At 46.5% G+C, this 19,721-nt stretch overlaps 1 protein-coding gene across 12 annotated transcripts in view; it reads left to right on the plus strand.

Annotated features, from left to right (window-relative positions):
- MTSS1 (MTSS I-BAR domain containing 1) overlaps positions 1–19,721 on the plus strand; it is a 164,257-nt gene that overhangs the window by 127,882 nt on the left and 16,654 nt on the right. For 6 of the 12 annotated variants that reach the window (XM_059902140.1, XM_059902141.1, XM_059902146.1 and 3 more), the window contains exons 4-7: positions 2,139–2,223; positions 4,717–4,808; positions 6,190–6,264; positions 10,304–10,315. In XM_059902140.1, coding sequence (XP_059758123.1) covers positions 2,139–2,223; positions 4,717–4,808; positions 6,190–6,264; positions 10,304–10,315 — 264 coding nt within the window. The remainder of the gene's footprint in view (positions 1–2,138; positions 2,224–4,716; positions 4,809–6,189; positions 6,265–10,303; positions 10,316–19,721) is intronic. The other 6 variants (XM_059902148.1, XM_059902149.1, XM_059902145.1 and 3 more) reach the window with 1 other exon arrangement.

Raw genomic sequence — 19,721 nt, forward strand, 5'->3', positions numbered from 1 at the left:
TCCCAGGGCCCAGCACATCCTCAGGTCTCTACAAATGACTCACTTCCTGGGACCTGAACCATCGCTCTCCAGCACTTTGGGTGACTGCGTGCTCGTCCGTTGTGTGGCTATGTCCTAGGGTTTATTCAACCTGCTCCCTAGAATGGGATGTTATTTCCAGTTTTTACTGCCGTAAGCAACATTTCAGTGACTGTCCTCATAGGTAAAGATTTGCTCTCACCCTTAATTGTTTCCTCTGGTAAAATTTCTAGGCGTAGAATTGCTGGGTCAAAGAGGGGGCTTGTTTTTAAGGCATTCCTTGATACATGCTGCCAAATTTTCCTCCAGAAAAGTGCTAGTTTACACTCTTGCCAGCTGTGAATGAGTGTGCCAGTTTCCTTGTGTGGCCAGGTTATTAACTTTTAATTAAATGAAGGCCCAGGAAAAATAAGAGATATTTCCCTGCAGATTAAGTGTTCCTCGTCCTTGCTTATAAACAGTAAAGGCTTAAGAACCTGAAGTGAGCCCAGAAGGCAAGTGGCTCATGTGAAAACAGTGCCCTCTACTGGTTTTCCCGGGTGGAGAGGTGCAAGCTGCAGTGTAGATGGTGAGGCTCCGGTGGTCACGAACTCCTGGCAGGTGCCAGTTGCTCTAGGGCAACAGTTTACACTTCTGGCCGTTTAGAAAGTCAGCCTCAGATGACCTTTAATTCTTACTCAGTTTCTTTTACGGAAGTGTTTCTCAACTGGGGGAGAGTTTGCTCCCCAGGGAGCCCTTGGTACTGTCTGGAAACATTTTTGGATATCACAGGCTGGGGGGCTGCTACTGGCTTTTGGTAGGTTGAGGCCAGGAGGCTGCAAACCATCCTACAACGCAAAGGACGGCCCCCTAACAAAGAATCATCCTGGCCCTGTGTGTCAGTAGGGTTCAGATTGAGAAACCCTGTTTTAGAGGAATGGAAGAATTGCTCCAGAAGGCTTCTTTTCAGACTAAAATAAAATATAGAAATATTAAATAGGTATCACCATTATTACTTTATTTTTTGGTTCTGGAGACCTGATAGTTTTGCAGAATAAAATGGAAAACGGGTGGAAGTGAAGCATCACACTGGCATTTCTAGGAGAGAAGGCAGAGCGGAAAATACAGCCCATAATAATGTCACAAGTACTAATAGGGGAGGGAATGTTTTTCCTATTAACTTGATTTGGTTAAACCTGCCATAAATTACTGCGCTTTCCCTTGAAGGCCTTGTCTGTAAAAAAAAAATTAAAAACAAAATAATGGTTTTGGGGACACTTTTCCCTCTGATTTCATGAGCCCCAGTGTTTTCATAACATTTATAATTGTGCTTTCCAGTACTCAGTGCAGAGTTACCATCTGTAGATACAGTCTGCTTCCCCCTCCTCCACGCCCAAGTAAATGCTGATTTAAGCATTGTTTCTAAGGGGAGGAAGGAAGGGAACTTCAAAAATAATCTTAGAAAAGGGTGTGCCTGAAGGGAAAAGTATGACAAGAATTTCAGGAACACTAAGCTGTATTTCAACTTCCTCGACATTTGCTGCGTTTGAGGACTTCTCTCTCTCTGGTGTTACCCAAACCCATCAAAAAACATACCCTGCTCTTTCATCTTGCTTTAGCCCTGCTCTTCTCTACATTACTTGTATTCTAGAATATGTGGCTTTATGGAGTGGCTTCATTGGTGGTTCTGAATAATGCTAAGAGGATTATTTTGCCAGAAGTGGAAAAAATAAAACAAAACTACAGCTTTCCCCTAAATATCAGATACTATGTCAGATACTATTTTAATCATCTTCCTTGAGAAGTATTTTTCAGACTCATGAGTGGGTTGTAAAATCAACTTCTGGGTCACAATCAGCATCAAAAAACCAAAAAAAAAAAAAACAGAATAGAAAATATTAGAGGGTATCGTATATAGTAAAAGTAGCTTTTGTTTTGATGATGATTTCAAGATATGTAGCCATATGTATATGTTTACATCTGTGTACACAAGCCTGGTGAGAAGTCTGAAAGACCGTGGCTTGGGTTTTATAACGTGGTGAAATCTGGCTAGTTTTTTAATTCTTTCATTCTCTCTTTCAGGATCTCAGTGATTCCTCCTTGTCTTCTGTCCCTCATGTTTGCTTCTGTTGCTTTTCCAGGTGGTACCAGGGAGATCGGCTCGGCCTTAACCAGGATGTGCATGAGGCATCGGAGCATAGAAGCCAAGCTGAGGCAGTTTTCCAGGTGAGGACCGTGTTTCCCCAGATCTCAGACGCCCTTGCTGATTTCAGGTTAAGGAAGCGGTGATACGTAGCCTAACTTGCCTCAAGCAGCACTGGTTTCCCCATAACATTAAATCCCCGCAGCCCATCTCTCATCACAGCCCGCCCCTCTGCTCACTCACTGAACAAGTATTTGGCTGGGCATCTGCCAGGCAGCGGTGTGGGCCCTGGGGCTCCAGTGAAGGACCAGACAGCCTGGGGCCCTGCCTCATGGAGCCTGCACCCGCCTCTGGGATCTTCTCTGTGTGTCCCTCCTCACGCTCCATCACTGTGAGGAACCGAGCGCCCTGCTGAGACCTCCGGGTCCCCCACCCCTGCAGGGACCTCGTAGGAAGAGGAGCTGCCGTACTGGAGGGTGAGGCGTGCACTGCTGTCCTGTTACCCGGGACCTGTGTATGTCCTCCAGGCCCGCCGAGGAGGGCAGGGGTGGCTCATAGAACCTTCCACACTGCCAGCCTCTTTCACAAGCGTCCAGAATGGGTAGAAATGGCAGTGGCTGGCACGGGGGTCTACAGTCACCAGTGTTCCAGTGAGAGTGGGACGTTATCCCAAAGAGATCAGCATAATTCAGCACTTCTGCACCGCTCTGCTTTGTGAATTGCCAAGTTGCGTGAGAGGCTGTCACGGTGGAATCCCTCTAACCCTCTTGCAGGACCACCTCAGGAGGCTGCAGAATATAGTGGGAAGCACCTAGTCTTGGAGTCAACCGGGCCTAGGTTTGAACCCCGGGCTGGCCGCTGACATGCCGTAATCTTGGGCTGGGCTCTCAGCCCCTGTCAGATGGGCGTAGGAATCTCTAAAGGGTTCTTGTGCAGATGCACGCAGTGTCCACACAGTGGAAAGCACCTGCTGGAGCGTGTGATAAAATCTGGCTTCCTCCTTCCCTCCTCGCCCCTGGGGAGTGCTCCCCGAGATGGCACCCCCTGCGCCTCCTCCCACACACGTCATCTTGTTTATTCTGGGGCCAGTCCTGTGACACCTCATTCCATTTTAGTGATGAAGAGATGCCAATTCAACAGCCACGGTGTATTGAGCACCTACTATGTGCTGGCATTGTCTTAGGTGTACAGGGCATAGCCCTGATTAGGAAACACATCCTGCACTCATGAAGCTTACGCTCCAGACACTTATGTAAACCTGATAGAATGTCAGGCGGTGATGAGTGACAGGAGGAGGAACACACGGGATGAGGTGGGTGGCGGCTCTTGGACACAGGCTGGTTAGGGAGTGTCTCTGTTCAGAAGGAAGATTTGGACAGAGAGCTGGAGGAAGTGAGGCCAGAGGATGCGCGTGCGAGGGGGGTGGTGCCACTAGACCCTGGTAAGAGAAGCGGGGGTGGTACCAAAAGCTTGGAGATTTTCAGGAGGCCCAGGATCAAAAAGCAGTCTGAGAATACCTTTGTTGCAGTTCTCATCAATGCCATTCAAACAGTTTATGGGCATTCTCTAAGTTCTCAACAACATCTCTGTAATGTAGGATCGGGTCGATTCTACTTCCATTGCACAAAAAACACCGGCTCCCCTGACTCATGATTCCTCTCTGTTGAGGGCTACCTTTCCACTCATTTAACTGCAGTCTGTTTGGGAGAGTGCACAAAATAAGAAGGGATGTACCTGGAGACCCCTCACCCCTCTGATCCTCCCTAGGCTGTCCGCAGTCTACATTCATGACTTATTATCCTGAATGCACGTCAGAATCATGTGGGCCTTTTTTAAAAAAGGTAATGCTGGCCCCCTACCCTCCAGGTTTCTATCAGGTATGGGGTAAGGCCCAGGTGTCCTCAACTTTTAAAAGCTCTCCAGGGCTTCCCTGGTGGCGCAGTGGTTGAGAATCTGCCTGCCAATGCAGGGGACATGGGTTCGAGCCCTGGTCTGGGAAGATCCCACATGCCGTGGAGCAACTAGGCCCGTGAGCCACAACTACTGAGCCTGCACATCTGGAGCCTGTGCCCCACAACAAGAGAGGCTGCGATAGTGAAAGGCCCGCGCACCGCGATGAAGAGTGGCCCCCGCTCGCCGCAACTAGAGAAAGCCCTTGCACGGAAACGAAGACCCAACACAGCCAAAAAAAAAATAAAATACAATAAAATAAAAATAAAGTAACTTTCATCTAAAAAAAAAAAAAGCTCTCCAGCTGGTTCCCTTGTGCAGCCAGAGGTGTGACCCCACTGATCTGCAGCGTTGCTTGTTAATACGAGTGTGGGAATGGAAAAAGGGGCCATGAGAAGAGGTCACGCCCACCAGTCACGTGTACAGCTTCTTAACAGTCATTGAAAAGCCTCCTGAGGACGCAGTTGCTGTGAAATTGGGGGATTTGGATGTGAACTTGGGCTTAGTATGCTGCCTTGTTTTGCTTCAGGTAATTGTGATTCAGGTACGTTTTGACAACTGAGTGTAAACCTTGACAACAGAATGTGTCTGTTTAATGTCTCCTTTTCTTTCTCTTTTGGTACAAGTGCTTTAATCGATTGTCTGATAAACCCACTTCAAGAGCAGATGGAAGAATGGAAGAAAGTGGCCAACCAGCTGGATAAAGACCACGCAAAAGGTACTGGGCAAGGCGGCTGATGCACATTAGTCTCAGGTGGCATGTTGCCGGCTGCTGCCTGTGTCTCTGCTGGGTTCATTGATGTCACCCTGAGGACCTGCTCCTTCCCCACTGCTCCTGTGGACATCTCAGTGTTGGAGGATGAGGGGTCAAAAGTGATCCCACTGCAGGACTCAGTGCTGGGTTTTGGGCATGAAGCATCGCTCAGTGGGTAGCCTGATTGCGCTCCGTGACATTATTTGTGATCAGCTGAATTAAAAGTGATTTGAAACAGCAGGCTTAAATACCAGAGACGCACTTAGGGCATTTCAGCACATTGTGAAAACCAAACTTTTAATGATGTAGGCTAACCTTCAATCAGTGGGTCTCAGTACCTCCTGTGCTAGGTCTGGGGACAGAATGGTCCAGGCAGACGCCACCCCTGTCAGTCTTCCTGGAGCCGAAGGGTGGGGTGCTGGTGGTATGGAAGGGGCAGGAGACCTTGCTTCACGGATCATACAACCTGCAGTAAGTGTGGTGGAGGGAAAGCGTGTGGGCAGATCTGAGGGGATGAAACCGGAAAGGGTTGACTAATAGGTGCTACCAAGAGCATATAAGAGAGAGCCCTGCTCTGATAGGCTCAGGGCTGGTGGGAGGGAAAGGTCGGGGATGGCTTTGTGGGAACTGGTCGAGTTGGTGATTAGTTGATAAGGGTAGCAAAGGAGAGAAGTATCAGAGGTGACTGTCATTTCAGATGTTCATGCCTGGGTGACGGAGATGCCAACAACAGAGATGGAAAAGTCCAGGGTGGGTGTAGGCTGGTGGGGGAAGAGGAAGTGGCCGGTGGGGATGTGAGTCACGCGGGCTGCCCCTCCTCCGTGTCCACAGTGTCTGGCCTTGGTACTAATGTGAAAGTAAGGCAGCTGGGCCTTTCCCAGTTCTTTTCCATGTGGTCTGGTTTCTCCTGCTGTAGTCTGAGGCGCTCTTTTCTGAATTGTAACATTTGGCCAGCATCTTGCCACGTGGGTTCATTTTGGAATGAAACACTGTGGATTTGGGCCTTGGGAAAGTAGATAATACTGAAAATATTTCCTGATACTTAAGCTGAGAAATTGTGAATTTTAAAATTTTTATTAAAATGTTCCCGGGTACCATGTTTCCTCAAAGCTGGTATGAATGAATCCTGTAGGGAAAGACCCCAGTGCATTTTGTTGGTTTTCGTGTTCATATAAGCCCCTTTGCTGTAAAATGTCCTCATGAGATTTTTATCATTTCGTATTCCAGTAAAGCTGTTTATTGCATGTCATAGTTTATGCTTTTGGTGATGAAAGTAGTGGCTGTTGCTAAAGTGTTTTCTGTTGAGCTAAGTGGTAAAATTATTCAATATTCTGCTTTCTCTTAGAATATAAAAAAGCTCGCCAAGAGATAAAAAAGAAGTCCTCAGATACACTGAAACTGCAGAAGAAAGCAAAAAAAGGTAATTCTGCAAATTCTGCTAATGTGTTACTTGGGGAAAATGAGCACGTGCTTGATTTTTCTTTGAAGTGGAAAGTCTTCAATCAGACTGCCTTACATGTAATGGTCCTGTGAACAGATAGGAGCTAATAGAATCTATCTGAACTGAAGTCCCCAAGTGCAGAATATCTATTAATTTGAGACCCTTGCAAAGTTGTACCTGACTCATTCCCTCCCCCCACCCGGTCTCCAAAATTTGACAGTTTCCATGCTTATTGTGTGTTGTGATGAGACCTATAAATTTCTTGGAAGGCTTGGGATAATGCATAAAAGCCTCTTTGCAAATGTTGTATAGTAATTATTGCAGAAATTACGTCATTTTCTCCTCTATCCTTCACAGCCTATAATCTCCAAAACCCTTTATTAAGTCTCGTGAGAATGTTAGAAAAGGCTGCAGTGGGAGCCGGGAATCATTGCTGTGTAGGGAGATTTTTCATGGTGTTCATGAGGGTGGGAGCTGGATAAGGAAAATGAGACTGCTGGTGCAACATGCCCCTCCTTCCCCCCAGCTGATTGTCATTTGCAAACCAGTTAATTATCAGATCCATGACCCAGCTTTGCTCTTCCGGCTTGAACTGGGAGTTTTAAGAGAAAAATCTAGCTCCATCCACTTTGAAAGCATTTGTAACATTTTACTAAGACCTAACAAGATGTAGGGACTCTCTCTCGAACTTGAGCAGGTGACATTCCCTCTAGACTAATTCTTCTCGATACCACGATTTGGAATTTGCTGCATCACAGCTGATAAAATGGGTTTTCTCCCCCCCCCATCAGGATGCTCTGTGGGTGGGTAGTATTTAGCGTTTGTTTGAGACAACAACTTTTTAAGGTAGAAATCCCCAAAACCAAATTTCCTCTTTCCTAAGCAAGCAGTTCTCATTTGGAATTAAAAGAAACATCTGGAGAGATGGGATTCTTTGGTAGAAGAGGGGCGAGGACAGGACAAAGTTTTCAAGCTTTGGCATTTCTGAAAAATGTCCCCCCAGTTCTTATAATAACCAGGAGACCATTTCAAGATAAAGACAGCAGGATATTCACCCACGATCAGTTTTTCTGTTAGTATTGGCCCCATTTGTTTCTTTTGGATGTGTTTTCCTGGTCTTGGTGCTTCTGCGGTTTATGTTCTATCTAACTCAGGTGCCTGAGAGCTAGCATTCGACAAGTGGAATAGGGTTTGTGGCCAGTAACATTTTAGTGAGTCTAAAGGTAAATGTAAATAAAACTGCCACCATATTACATTGAATCTGAGGTTCCATAAAAGAACAGGATGGTAAGAATTTGGAGCTGAACTCTACCTAGTTGACAACACGTCAGCTTTGAGATAGGAGAGATTAATGAGTTTGGAGAGAGGGTCCAAGGAAGATCTGTGGTTTGGAAAAGGTTTGGGAATTTGGTGAAAGGGATGAGGTAAGAAAAAGTAGAGGTTTTCCTTTCTCTCTTCCAGAGTTTTCTTTTCAGAGGCCTTAAGTTCTTGGCTGCAGTGATAATCCTTTTATCTGAATTCTACATGGAGGCTGAAACAGTCTTCATCTGTCACTCAAAGTCACTGGCATTGTCCAATTAGCAGAATTTGGACCTACAGGGGATGCCTGATAGGTTGATTGCAGTGCTGCAACACAAAAGGAAGTTGCTGGTAATTAGACTTTGCCCAGGTCTGCTTAGGCTGCCTAGAGAGGATAATGAGTTTCCCATTAAGGCGCTGGATAGAAAGATTTAGGACACATGGAGGTGCCGGACTGTGTGACATGAGGGGATGCTTCTGGTCCTGGGACTCGGGCATAATTGGCTTTTAGTTGTGAGGTTTCTTGGGGGCACTTGGGCCTGAAGGCTGAGACAGTAGAGGCTGTGATCAGGGGTTTCTGAAGCATCCATCTTTTCAGCCCCAGTCGTATATCTGATGGTCTTGGGCACCATATCCTTTCCAGACAAGGTAGCAGTGATGGTGTTCTTACGCCAAGTCAGATCAGTAGCTTAGAATGTTCTGGATGATTTTCTAGATACTCCAGTGAACAACCAGAAAACAGTTTTTGTTTCTTTCCTTTATAAAAAAATTTTTTTCTAAAATATGTAAGTGCCTTTTAAAACTCACATTTTGTATATTTCTGGGGTGAATGGAGCTTTCTGGGAGGTACCAGAGTTATCATTCTGAGTGAATGTTATGAAGTGCTCTCCTAGAAGCAGTATGGCCAGAGAACGGAAACACTACAAGCTAAGGGCTGGAAGAAATCTGGTTATTAGAGACTCCCAGTTATTTTGGGGTCTGGTTAGCTGCGGTTTCCCTTTTTGCCTAAATGCCTCTCTGTCGGTTTCATCTCCCTCAAGTGCTCAAGTGGTAGCTTCCTAGACTCTTGACTTTTAAAGTGTTGGTAGTTCCTTCTGAGATTTATCCAATGCTTTGGATACATTTTTTTTTTTTTGTCCTGATAGAACTGAATCTGGTTTATACAGTGCAATAATCACTTCCTCTTAAATATGTTTTCAGAAGGTCATCAAACAGCTTTCTGCCACTCCTTTTTCCAAAACTGTGATCTTTGATCTAAAAAAATCTTCTGACTCTCCTTTTCAAAGTTTAAATGCCTTTATGCATTTAAGCATGGGTCTGGTACTTCCCTTTGACCTAGGCAGGCACATAGGGGGTGTGATTTTTGTGTGCGACTAATTTACCTTAACTTTCACTCTGCAGCTGTATCACCTTTTGCCACATTCTTTGTTTGACTCTTTTTTTATTATGCTATAGAAGGGTAATTTGTACTCTAAAGGTATTTAAATATCACTGTCAAAAAACTCTTAATGGTTTTTTGGGTTTGATTAGACTTTACCTTAAAATCATTTTAAAACAACTTGACATGTGCTCCAGCTGTGGGTGAATGTACCTATTTTTGTGGAAGGCAGGCTATTGAACACCTACTGGGCGTAAAAACTAGGCAGGGAGTTGGGGGCTGGAGGAATGGTCCCCGCCCTCCGAGAAGTTCCAGGCCAGCGCCCAGGGTCAGTGCATGGGGCAGAGCCTCCTTGTTGACTGGTCAGGGGGACAAGACAAAGGCAGCCAGGAGGGTGGGGAGGGGGTGTGGAGCTGACCCAGAAGCCCCAGGTTCTGAGTGGCATCTCTTGAACCCTCATCGAGCCCTGCTGCTTGACGTCAGCTCGTGACCCTTGAGGTCCTAGAGCTGGTTGTCACCCAACTGGGGGAAGTAAGAGAGGATCAGAAGTGGGAGACATTTTATGCTGTTTGCCCACTTCTGCCACCTTACTGTATAGCCAGTAAGCCTTATTTCTCATTTAGTTAACTCCCATATTATTATTAATTTTAATTAAAAAATTAATTATGGTAAAGCCTTCTGTTTCCATCTGTAACTACTAAAAGTATATCAGAGACGTTGAGGGAGGGAACTGGAACATTTTAATATGTTAACCCTTGAGCCTGACGTTGAGATAGTTGTTTTCACCAGAGGCTGCAAAGCTAGTATTACAAACCTAATAAACAGACTCCCAGAGTCCCATATTAGCATATTATTTGCTATTATACGAAAATTTTAAGTTCTTTAATTTAAAAAAATTTTTTTAAATTTTCATTTTCACCCCAGCTTGAACTTTCGATCCTGGTTTCCCTAGTTACTTTTCAAGTTACAGTAAATTACACTTGAAAGCTCTTCTTGTTAAAGCATCTTAATTGGCTTCTTACAGGAATATAGTCTTCATCTCTCTTTTTAAGAGAAAACCTTGCTGCATTCTCTAGGGGTGCTGATTACTAACTAGGAAGATGTCTGTTTAGATGGGAAGGAAAGACTATTAGCAAGTCAAGGAAGGGAACTTGGATTTGCAGCTCTTGGTGGATGTGAGTTTAATCGCCCCAATGTAGAATTCGGTGGCAAGCCACGGACTGTTTTAACACATGAAAGAAAGGTAAGACTGCTGCTCGAATACCAGTTTGACTTTATTATTTTCCTTTTTGTGTCAATTGTGTATCCTGCACTTTCTCACCGCACGCCCCCCCCTGCCAGTGGACGCTCTCGGTAAGTCTGTCATCCTGAATCTCTGGTGGCTGGTCACGGTGTGGTCCTTACTGTGGGCTTTCCGTGGTTGTCCAGACCTATGCTAGTTGCCCCAGTTTTCCTGCCAGTTCAGAACAATCAGTGGCGCCTACTTAATCTTCCATAACTTTAAGAAAACTCTGTGTGTGTGTGTGTGTGTCTGTTTCAATCAATCATTTTCTTTCTTTGGAGTCTGGCCCTTTAATGGGTTAGCTCAACATTCTAAGAGTCTTTGCATCCTCATAATTCAGCCTTAGACTCATGGAAAAAAGAAATACAGAGTGACTTAAACCCTCCTTTCTACAGGAAATAAATATAACTATACATACATATCTAAGTGTATATGTGTGTATTTATATCACAAACAAAACGTGGAGAGCTACGCTAAATAACTCCTCAAAATAATTCCCAAATCGGATTTGGTTGTGTTAAGCTTGCCACATATCTTTAACTTTGTCCCCCCAGGACCATATAGTTTTTTCGAAACCAACCATTTATTTTAAAAAAAATCAAAAGTATTTCTTATTTCAGCAGAGTTTGTGGAATGCTTCATTTCAAAGGTATCAGATCTTCAAATTCAGTAATCACAATGATTCTTCTTGACTGAAAATTGACCCTCATTCTGTGGGTGACAACGCTACTAAAACCTCAAGTCGCTTTCGGTGTCTCGTGGCTGTGCCTGTGTCTCGCAGAGGTCTGTCTGTGAGCTGTCCGTTTAGCTTATCTTGCCTGAGTGTGCCCGAGTGTTCTCTGAGCCTTTGCACTGAGCAGCTCCAAAGAGGTTTTTGTGTTGGATTCTGTCATCTACGATGAACCCGAACCACACAGGTCCCCTCTGACAGGTGGGACTGGGATGACCTGCCGTCGCGGGGGACGCAGCTCTGCCTCCCTCCCGTCACGTTGATGTTGGGATAGTGTCCCCCACCTTTTAAAGGTGATAATCCTCTCCAGTCCTCAGTGTTGTGGTTCTGAGACAGCTTGAACAGTTTTTAGTGCACCTTTGGGAGGAAGGTAAGACACAGCCATTCTTTTGCTAATCGTGATAAAATTCATATAACATAAAATGCACTGTTTTAACCATTTTAAAGTGTACATTTCAGTGGCTCTAGTGCATTCTCAATGCTGTGCAACCATCACTACTGTCTAATTTCAGAACGTTTTCATCACCCCAGAAAGAAATCCCTTTCCTTTTAAAGCTATCCTGCCCCATTCTCCCTCCCCCCAGCCCGTGACAGCTGTTCATCTGCTTTCTGTCTCTATGGATTTGCCTATTCTGGACATTTCTTATAAAGGGAATCGTACAATATGTGGCCTGTTTGAGGACACAGAGTTTCACTAGAACCTTTGCTTGAAAGCCTGGCCTGAGTCAGTGGAGTAAATGGGGCGTGCTCTCTGTTTTAAGTGACCGACAGTAGGATTAGGGATGAGAAAAGGAACCACGCAGCCTTTTGTGACTTAGATTCTGCCCATCGTAGGGAGAATCTCTGCAGCCCCCTCTAGTTCTCTGTCTTGCAGGGGCCAGTTCACAGGGCTGAGCCACAGTGACATATTATAGCAGTGAACTTGGGGGTAAAAACTTCAGAAAGCTGTGTGGCTTGAAGCCCTCGTAAATTTAGTTTACAAGTTTTAAATCATGTTTGAACCTGGAGATCTGTATTTTAACAAAGTTTCATGGTAGTTAAAATGTCCTGGTTTAACAAAAGAAGAAAATAATACGTATATACAGAACTTTCCCTCGGTCAGTTAGAAGTATTTACCTTGAATCTTGCATAAGCAATGACTGGGGGCCTCCACAGGGGAGAAATTTACAACTCAATAAAGTGTACTGAGCCAGGGATACACTGCTCCCTCCAGGAACTGAGACTCTAGCGGGAGGAAACCAATTATAGTCGTTCCTTGGTATCCGAGGGGCATTGGTTCCAGGACCTGCCTCAGACTATGAGATGCTCAAGTCCTGTAGTCCGCCCTCCATATCCACGGTTCCGCATCTGCGAAGTCAACCAAGGATTGTGAAGATAGTGCACGATCCATGGTTGGTTGAATCCACGGACGCGGAACCTGTGGATTTGGAAGCCGATTCCATATTTATCGAAAAAGATCCATACATAAGTGGACCCGTGTTCAAACCCGTGTTATTCAAGGGTCAACTGTAGTTTAATCTGGTGAGCTCAGCACCACGATGCGTATAAGCAGAAGATGTAGCAGCTGGGCAAGGCGCAAGGAACCCATGTACGCTTGGTGTGGGTGGGTGATGAGGAGGATGAAGAGGGATGAGCTGGTGGAGAGTGGGACGAGGGCTGCTCAAGGTAGAGGGGACAGTGTGAGCCATCACCATTTAGACGGGAGCACCAGAACCATGGGAAAGGTGACCATGCTGCAGAGGGGGACTGCGGGTGATACCCCAAGTCAGCTTTTGGGGAGACTGCCAGTTCCACCTTGGGTGGACTGAGAACCACAGTGACACCCTGTGTCAGCCTCAGCTACCTGCCTCCAGATGGTTCTATCCCTCGGCCCCATTTCTGATCAGACCCCCATACTGGACTCAACTTCTCCACCCATCACCCTTCTTTTCTTCCACGCGGAGAAAGCAAAAAGCCTGTGCAATGCTGAATCCTTTCCACTGGCGCAGTGGTTTCCGCGGCCCCTGGCTGCATCAGGGTGCATGTTTGCATTTCCTCACCCGTTTCTTCTGTGCTTACAAAACTGGCAAAACTGCAGTCAATGAGTGGATCACTCTCCCTGCCTCAGTGGTGAAAACAGTATGTCTCAGCCACCTCCATCCACTCCCCCTTTTGGTTTTTGAAAAGGAGTAGCCCTGGGAGCCCTCTTGCCCAGAGGGAACTCCCACCTGCAGATCTGAAGTCTGGCTTATCTGTTCATGGGTCAGCTGACTTTCTCGCCTGGCACAGTGCAGAGGCTTCTTTGCTCCGTTCCTACTGCCGAGTTAGGGGAGATGGAGAAGAAGCAGACCGCTCAGAAGGTGGTGTGGCCTGCACAAAGAGACCCTCTCAGCGGTTAACCCCATCTGTCGTGGGTGTGCCTCCAGGAGTGGTCAGGAACTGTCATGCCCCCAGGACCTCCTGGGCCCCTGGAGTCAGCATGGAGCCAAGGGTGGCCCGCCCTGTATTGCCGGCGAGCTAGGTTGCAAGACCCAGCCCTGGAAGAAGGCAGTGACACCCAGAAATCTCCTCTGGATGTTTTCTCCGACCACCTCCCCGTGATGCGTGTCAGCTGTCTGCAAAGGGACAACCGAAAGTAACAACGGTCCTTTCTGAAGGCTGACGTGAGGTGGTGAAAAGAGCTGGTCCATGATTCCAGGCGTCTTCCCCACTTCCTGCTCACCTCCAGTGGGCATCCCTGGAGGGGGATGGATTGCCACACCAGTGCGGTTGGGAAAAGGGTACTTTGAGCCCAAACCAATGCTTGTTCTATATTGGAACTAAAGCTGGAAAAGTTCCTTCTGAGGTCGAGGGGGTGACTGTAAATGCAGACAGGTGATCACTTAGACCTCCAGGGGTTGTTTGACCACTTGTATGTAGCCTAGCGGTCTTTCTGGATATTTAGATGCAACTGCACATAACATAGCAGGGAAGATTATTGAGTCACTGCTTCATTCTAGGCTTGGGAAAGGTGTTATAAGAGTGCACACATTTAATTATGCAGGAAATAATTGAATGGGTACAGTTTTACTAAATGGGACAACCTGTGTGAAATGGACTTTTTAATGAGTCAGAGTTAGAGAACCACAGCCTGACATAAGGTTCTGACCCTAGAAATGCCAGGTAAAGCAGTCAGCAGAGTGAGGAGAGAGAAGGGAGAGGTCAGCGGGTGATGCAGCCGACCCTGCCAGCCTGTGCTAACGGGCCGATGGGGGAAAAGCATAACGAAGGGGCAGCCCGACTCCTTCGATCTTAGTACAAGCAGCGGTGGTCAGACTTTACTTTTTAGACCCCGGTTGGCATTCGGAACGCTGTACCTAACTGCAGTCAATAGGGATGTTGGAATCTAACCCAAGAAGTTCCTGAAAGGGACTGTTGCATTTTGAGATGAAAGCATGTAGTCCTCGGAGGCCAGGGGACTCATTCGTCATACTTCACACCAGGGAACTCTAGGTAAAAACAGACCAAACAGATCCCCCCGAGGCCCAGAGCTATGAGCTCCCTTCCTTCGCAGAGTTGGTCTCTGGGAAAGCCTTGCCCCGATGCAGCTCATCAAGTGCCTTGCTTGTGACTCTGGCTGCAGATGGCTGATTGGGGGAGCGGAAACAGATGCCCTGAAACGTCCCTGTGCATGACGAGACTGTTGGCAAGGTTTGGAGCGCCTGGCTTCCCTGTGGCTGCATTTAGAAGCTGGGAAGATGCATTTACAGTGGGGGAGGCGGGGGGCAGGGAGAGCGCACAGCAGGAGCCCAGTGCTTTTCTCCGTGTTAATTTTGCCGGAGGACGAAAAGGACGACGTGCTTGAAATATCGATTCCTTGCACAACGTGGTTTTGATGTACCCCGAGAACGCTGAGCCGGTGTTGTGGGTGCAGGACTGGACGGCCGGGGTGTAGTCCTGCCCTTCTTGAGTTGCAAGCCATTCACAGTTTTCGCGGGGTTAGTTGCTTCACTTCCGGCGCCTCTCTTTCATTCATACATCCCCAGTGACCGCCGCAGAGGAGCCCTGTGAGGCAAGCGCGCATCTTCGCTCATTCAGGAAGTAGATATAAAGTGCCTCCTCTGGGCTACACCCCCTTGGCAGCCATGGAAGCAGAAGGAGCCTCTGCCCTCAAGCCGTCCCCAGGATGGCGGAGGCCTTTATGTTCTAACATCAGTCCTCTGACACCAACAGGGTGTCCTGCAAGTCACATCCGTTCAGATACTAACTATCCGGAGTTGGCTTAGCTAAGGACTCAGTCCCACAAGACTTCCTCCTCTTCAAGATTCACCAGCCACAAGTGGGGTCCGCAGGCTACCCACCCTTCCTCCCAGCCCATCTCAAGTTTAGGCTCTCACGTGAACCCCCTCAGGTTTGACAATTTGTTATAAGGACTCACAGAACTCAGGAAAGTGCGGTACTTACAGCTGCTGACTTATTATAAAGGAAACCACTGAGCGCCCAGGTGAAGAGCTCCGTAGGATGCAAGGTGGGGCGGGCGTGGGCACAGAGCTTCTGTGCCCTCGCCAGGCACGCTGATGGATTCACTGGAGCTCGCCGCTTCAGAGTTTTTGTCCCATTTTATCGTTACGGAGGCATGCTGTCCCCTGCTGCGGTGCGCCGGGTTAGAAGGACTTCAGAGATGCTGCGCGACTGCCGATGGCACCTGCCACTTCCCGAGCGCTGACCACGTGCTGGCCGTTGTGCTGAATGCTCTAGTGAATGAGTCCATTTGGTTGGTCTTACAACAACCATGTGAACCCGGTACTGTTTTTTATATTTAACAGATGAGTGGAAACTGAGGCACAGCCTGTTGAAAGAGTAACAGAAATTAAGTTTGTTTGAAAATGTTTAAGTCAAAAGAAAAAAAAAAAGGAAATGGTTAAGTCCAAAAGCTTCCAATCTTATCTGATCAAATCTCTCTCTCTTTTGATTTCTGGTTGGTTTTGCTTTTGGGAATTGATCAAAAACCGCTGCAGGATATTAAGAGTGGAAGATAATATATGTAGCGATAATAAGGATAGCCACCTTTTGGTGGAAAAAGAATTTTTCACTCCAAATTCTAATCTCCAGCATCACCTTGCATGTCTATTTCTGAAACTATACCCCCATGTTTCAGTATTTATATCCCGTATTCCATTGACTTCATATTCCATCAGTTGTAAGATGCACTATTATTTTCTGAATGATGAAAAAAGAAAAAAAAAAATGCCGATTACACTATGACATCCCCACTGACTGTAAGACATCTTAATTTGTAAGGTATAAACATGAAAAAGTGGGCATCTTCAGATGAAATTTGGTATTTGCATGAGTGTGTCAGGGGCAGATGGAAGTCATTTTGTGGGATTCTAGTGGCTTCTCCATACGTCTGTCTGGGGGAAAAGAGGACTTCGGATGTGTTCCTGACGGTGAGCTTGGCCCAGTGTGTCTTGGGTTGGTTCTTGCCCGTTGGAAAGCCCTTTGCCTGCATCTGGCTTGGTTCAGCCACGAGGCTCAGGTATGGGCTGCAGTGTGTGTAGGAAGAGGCTGGGAGGTTCCAGATAACGCTAATCACTTGACTGGCTTTTTGATCAGGCTGTTACTATGTAGAACGTTTAGCCCCTTCAGCCTTGTTCCCAGGGTTTATGTTTGCTGTGAGCATGAAGCTACAAAGAATGTGGGCTTCTGAATGAGAAAGACGGAGGGTTGCATCTGTCTGCACCTATTCCTAGCTCAGGGACTTGCAAGCCACCCTAGTTCCCTCAGTCTCAGTTTCCCCCTCTGCCAAATGGGGGTGTTAATTCCTGCGTTGAACGTTTATGTGTATGGAGATTAAGGAAAATTAAAATGTAAATGTTGGGAAAATATGGGATCTTGGTTTCATTCCAGAAAGCTTTGTGACCTCTACCTACTTTAAAAAAAAATCAAATTCTTTTCTCCTTTAGGGGTGCTGCTTTGGCCCATGACATGGCGCCCATTAATAGTGCTTTGCCCCAGGAGCATTTTTTGTAAAGAGAATAATCATCTGATTTCCCCTGTGCAGGGAGTAAGGGGCTGCTGGCTGTTGTTTAGCGGAGTTCTCCAGCATGAATCCAACCAAGACCTGGAAACCGGCAGGGGAAAAAAAAATTCTCGAGACTGAGTTGACTCAGATTTTCCAGAAAAGGTCACAAGCAATGCTTTGCTCAGGAATTTTGTCTGGAAAGCCTGTTTAAGGCACCTCCTCTCTTCTTTTGGCTGATGGGCAGCCCTGGAATTTGCTCATTTTCCATTGTTAGGCCATTTAAGGGCATGATGGTAGAGCCAGGAGCAAACTCAGATCAGGCTATTTTATCAGTGCCTCATTCATTCGCAAATATTTGAGTACCTGCCTTACACGAGCAGGTGTGCTGACAGAGAAGGTACAGCACTGAACAAAAATATTTGTGGTTTCTATCCTCGTGGGGCCTCCTGATCAGTAGGGGAGACTGCCATCAATCAAAGAACTGGAGAAATAAAGATAAAATTAGAATTGGGAGGAGTGTCGTGAAGGCTATGTATAAGGAACTTCTGAGAATCAAGTAAGAGAATTTAATCTGGTGAAAGAGTTCAAGGAGGGCTTTCGTGAAGAACCGGGACCTGCAGGATGAACAGGTGCTAGACGGGTGGGGAGGGAGAGCGGATGTGTAGGTATGGAGCCAGACCCTGGAGAAGCGCCTGGGAAGTGGACAGAGGAGGGAAGGGGGAAAGGCAGAGGGTGGTCTAAGAAGCTGACCCACGCATGCCTTGCGGGACAGGCCATGTTAAGGACATTAGACTTTTCTTGAAAGCAATGGGAGCTACTGAAAAGTGATAAGATTTGCATTTTGAAAGGAATTTGGGGCTGTTCTGGGTGAGCTGGTCCAAATGCAATCAGGGTGGCCTATTAGGGGCTGATGGAGCTGTCCAGGTGAGAGATCAAGATGGCACAGTGAGGGTGGCAGTAGCAGAGGTGAAATAGGTGACAGAGTCGAGTCCATGTGGGAGCTGGTGTGACCAGGACCTGTACTGAGGTCATCGGCAGTGGCTCTCCTCACATTGCTGATGGGAGGAAAATGAACGGGTTTTTGTATATTAAGTCAGTGCCAATACTACTCTGAATTTGTGGACCTAGAAAGACGACTGTATCTTAAAACCAATACATCCAACAGGGACATGGAATAATTTCTTCCACAGTAGTTTTCTTATAAATATAATTACATGTTGTATTAGTGAATTTAAGAAATAAACATTGTGTTTTTAGATTATGATATATCCTACATGGAAATGTACTCACTATAATTATAGCAGTCTTCATAGATTATACTTATTTTAGAATACTACAATTTGGAAGTCCTTTAGTTATAACATAATACACATTGAAAATAACTTGACTAATCATAGAATAATTTAAGTTTATATTTACCAGATTAGGTAACACTTGGTTCTAGTAACTTTGCTTTCCTATGTCAGTGTATTTTTAAAAGTCAGTGTCTTTAATTACAGATAGGTGTGTGCCTTATAACTTGTGAAAGGATGTAAAGATACCTCCCCAATTTCTTAGAGTTATAAGTTGGTATTGAAAGAAATTGCTACCATCATCAAACCTCCCTCCTCTGGAGTTAAGAACACGCTGACTTGGTCTGCAGCCCTTCGTGGTTCCTTAGCTGGAGCATCCTTGGAGAGGCTGAGAGGCTTACAAGGAGGCGTCTGGAGCAGCCGCAACCGTGTGGCCTCACCTGCAGGGCCCGGGGTTGGCCAGGCTGTTTGGCAGGCTGCAGAGACACAGGGAGTTTCATTACCAGAGGGCTTGTATCATGTACACATTCGGTGTATGTGGATTCATCTGCGCAAGCCAGCATTTTATTTATTTAAAAAAAATTTTTTTTTGGCCGTACTGCAGGGCTTGCAGGATGTTAGATCCCCGACCAGGGATCGAACCCCGGGCCCTCCTCAGTGAAAGCATGGAGCCCTAACCACTGGACCTCCAGGGAATTCCCAGAGTTTCCTCTATTTTAAAATGCTGGGGAATTCCCTGGTGGTCCAGTGGTTAGGGCTCCGTGCTTTCACTGCCGAGGGCCTGGGTTCGATCCCTGGTCGGGGAACTAAGATCCCCGACGGCAGCGTGCCGTGTGGCCAAAAAAAAAAAAAAAAAATAGAGAAAACTCCCAATCTCTTGGGGCTGGAGGTGCACCCACCCGCCCACCCTCCATGAGGCCTGTGTCAAGAGGGAGCCCTTGCTTCCCTTCAAGTCCCCTGGGAGAATGGGAGGATGCTTTGACAAGTGTCTTGTCTACCAAAAACTTGTGAAACCTGTGACTCAGGGGCCAGGTAATGTGTGAGGGTGGCTCTCTGGCATTCTGGCGGAAGGAATGGAAACAGTGACCATGGTAGAGAAACTGGAAGACCTGGTGGAATTATGGGTGGGTTGCGGGGGGCGGATGGGAGATGGTGGCTGATGACTGAGTGGAGGAATGGGTGAGTGGGTCACCTTGAAAATACAGCGAAACTTCTCAGAGCAAATTCTCACGTAATGTAATTGTTGGATAAAATCCCTCCAGCGTGGAATTAAACACTGTGTATTGCTGTACCCAGCATACGTTTGTGCTCACCTGACTAGTGAGGTCTCCACATACGGAGCACAGACTGTACTTGAATGCCATCTAAGGCGGTTTCGAGGGTGACCTTTGACTGCCCATGATATTCCCCTTTTGTGCTAACTTAGGACTTAACCCCTGCCAAAAATCCAGTGACTTTTGCTAGTTGGATGT

This window comes from Balaenoptera ricei, chromosome 17 (assembly GCF_028023285.1).
Source record: "Balaenoptera ricei isolate mBalRic1 chromosome 17, mBalRic1.hap2, whole genome shotgun sequence".
Taxonomy (NCBI): Eukaryota; Metazoa; Chordata; class Mammalia; order Artiodactyla; family Balaenopteridae; genus Balaenoptera; species Balaenoptera ricei.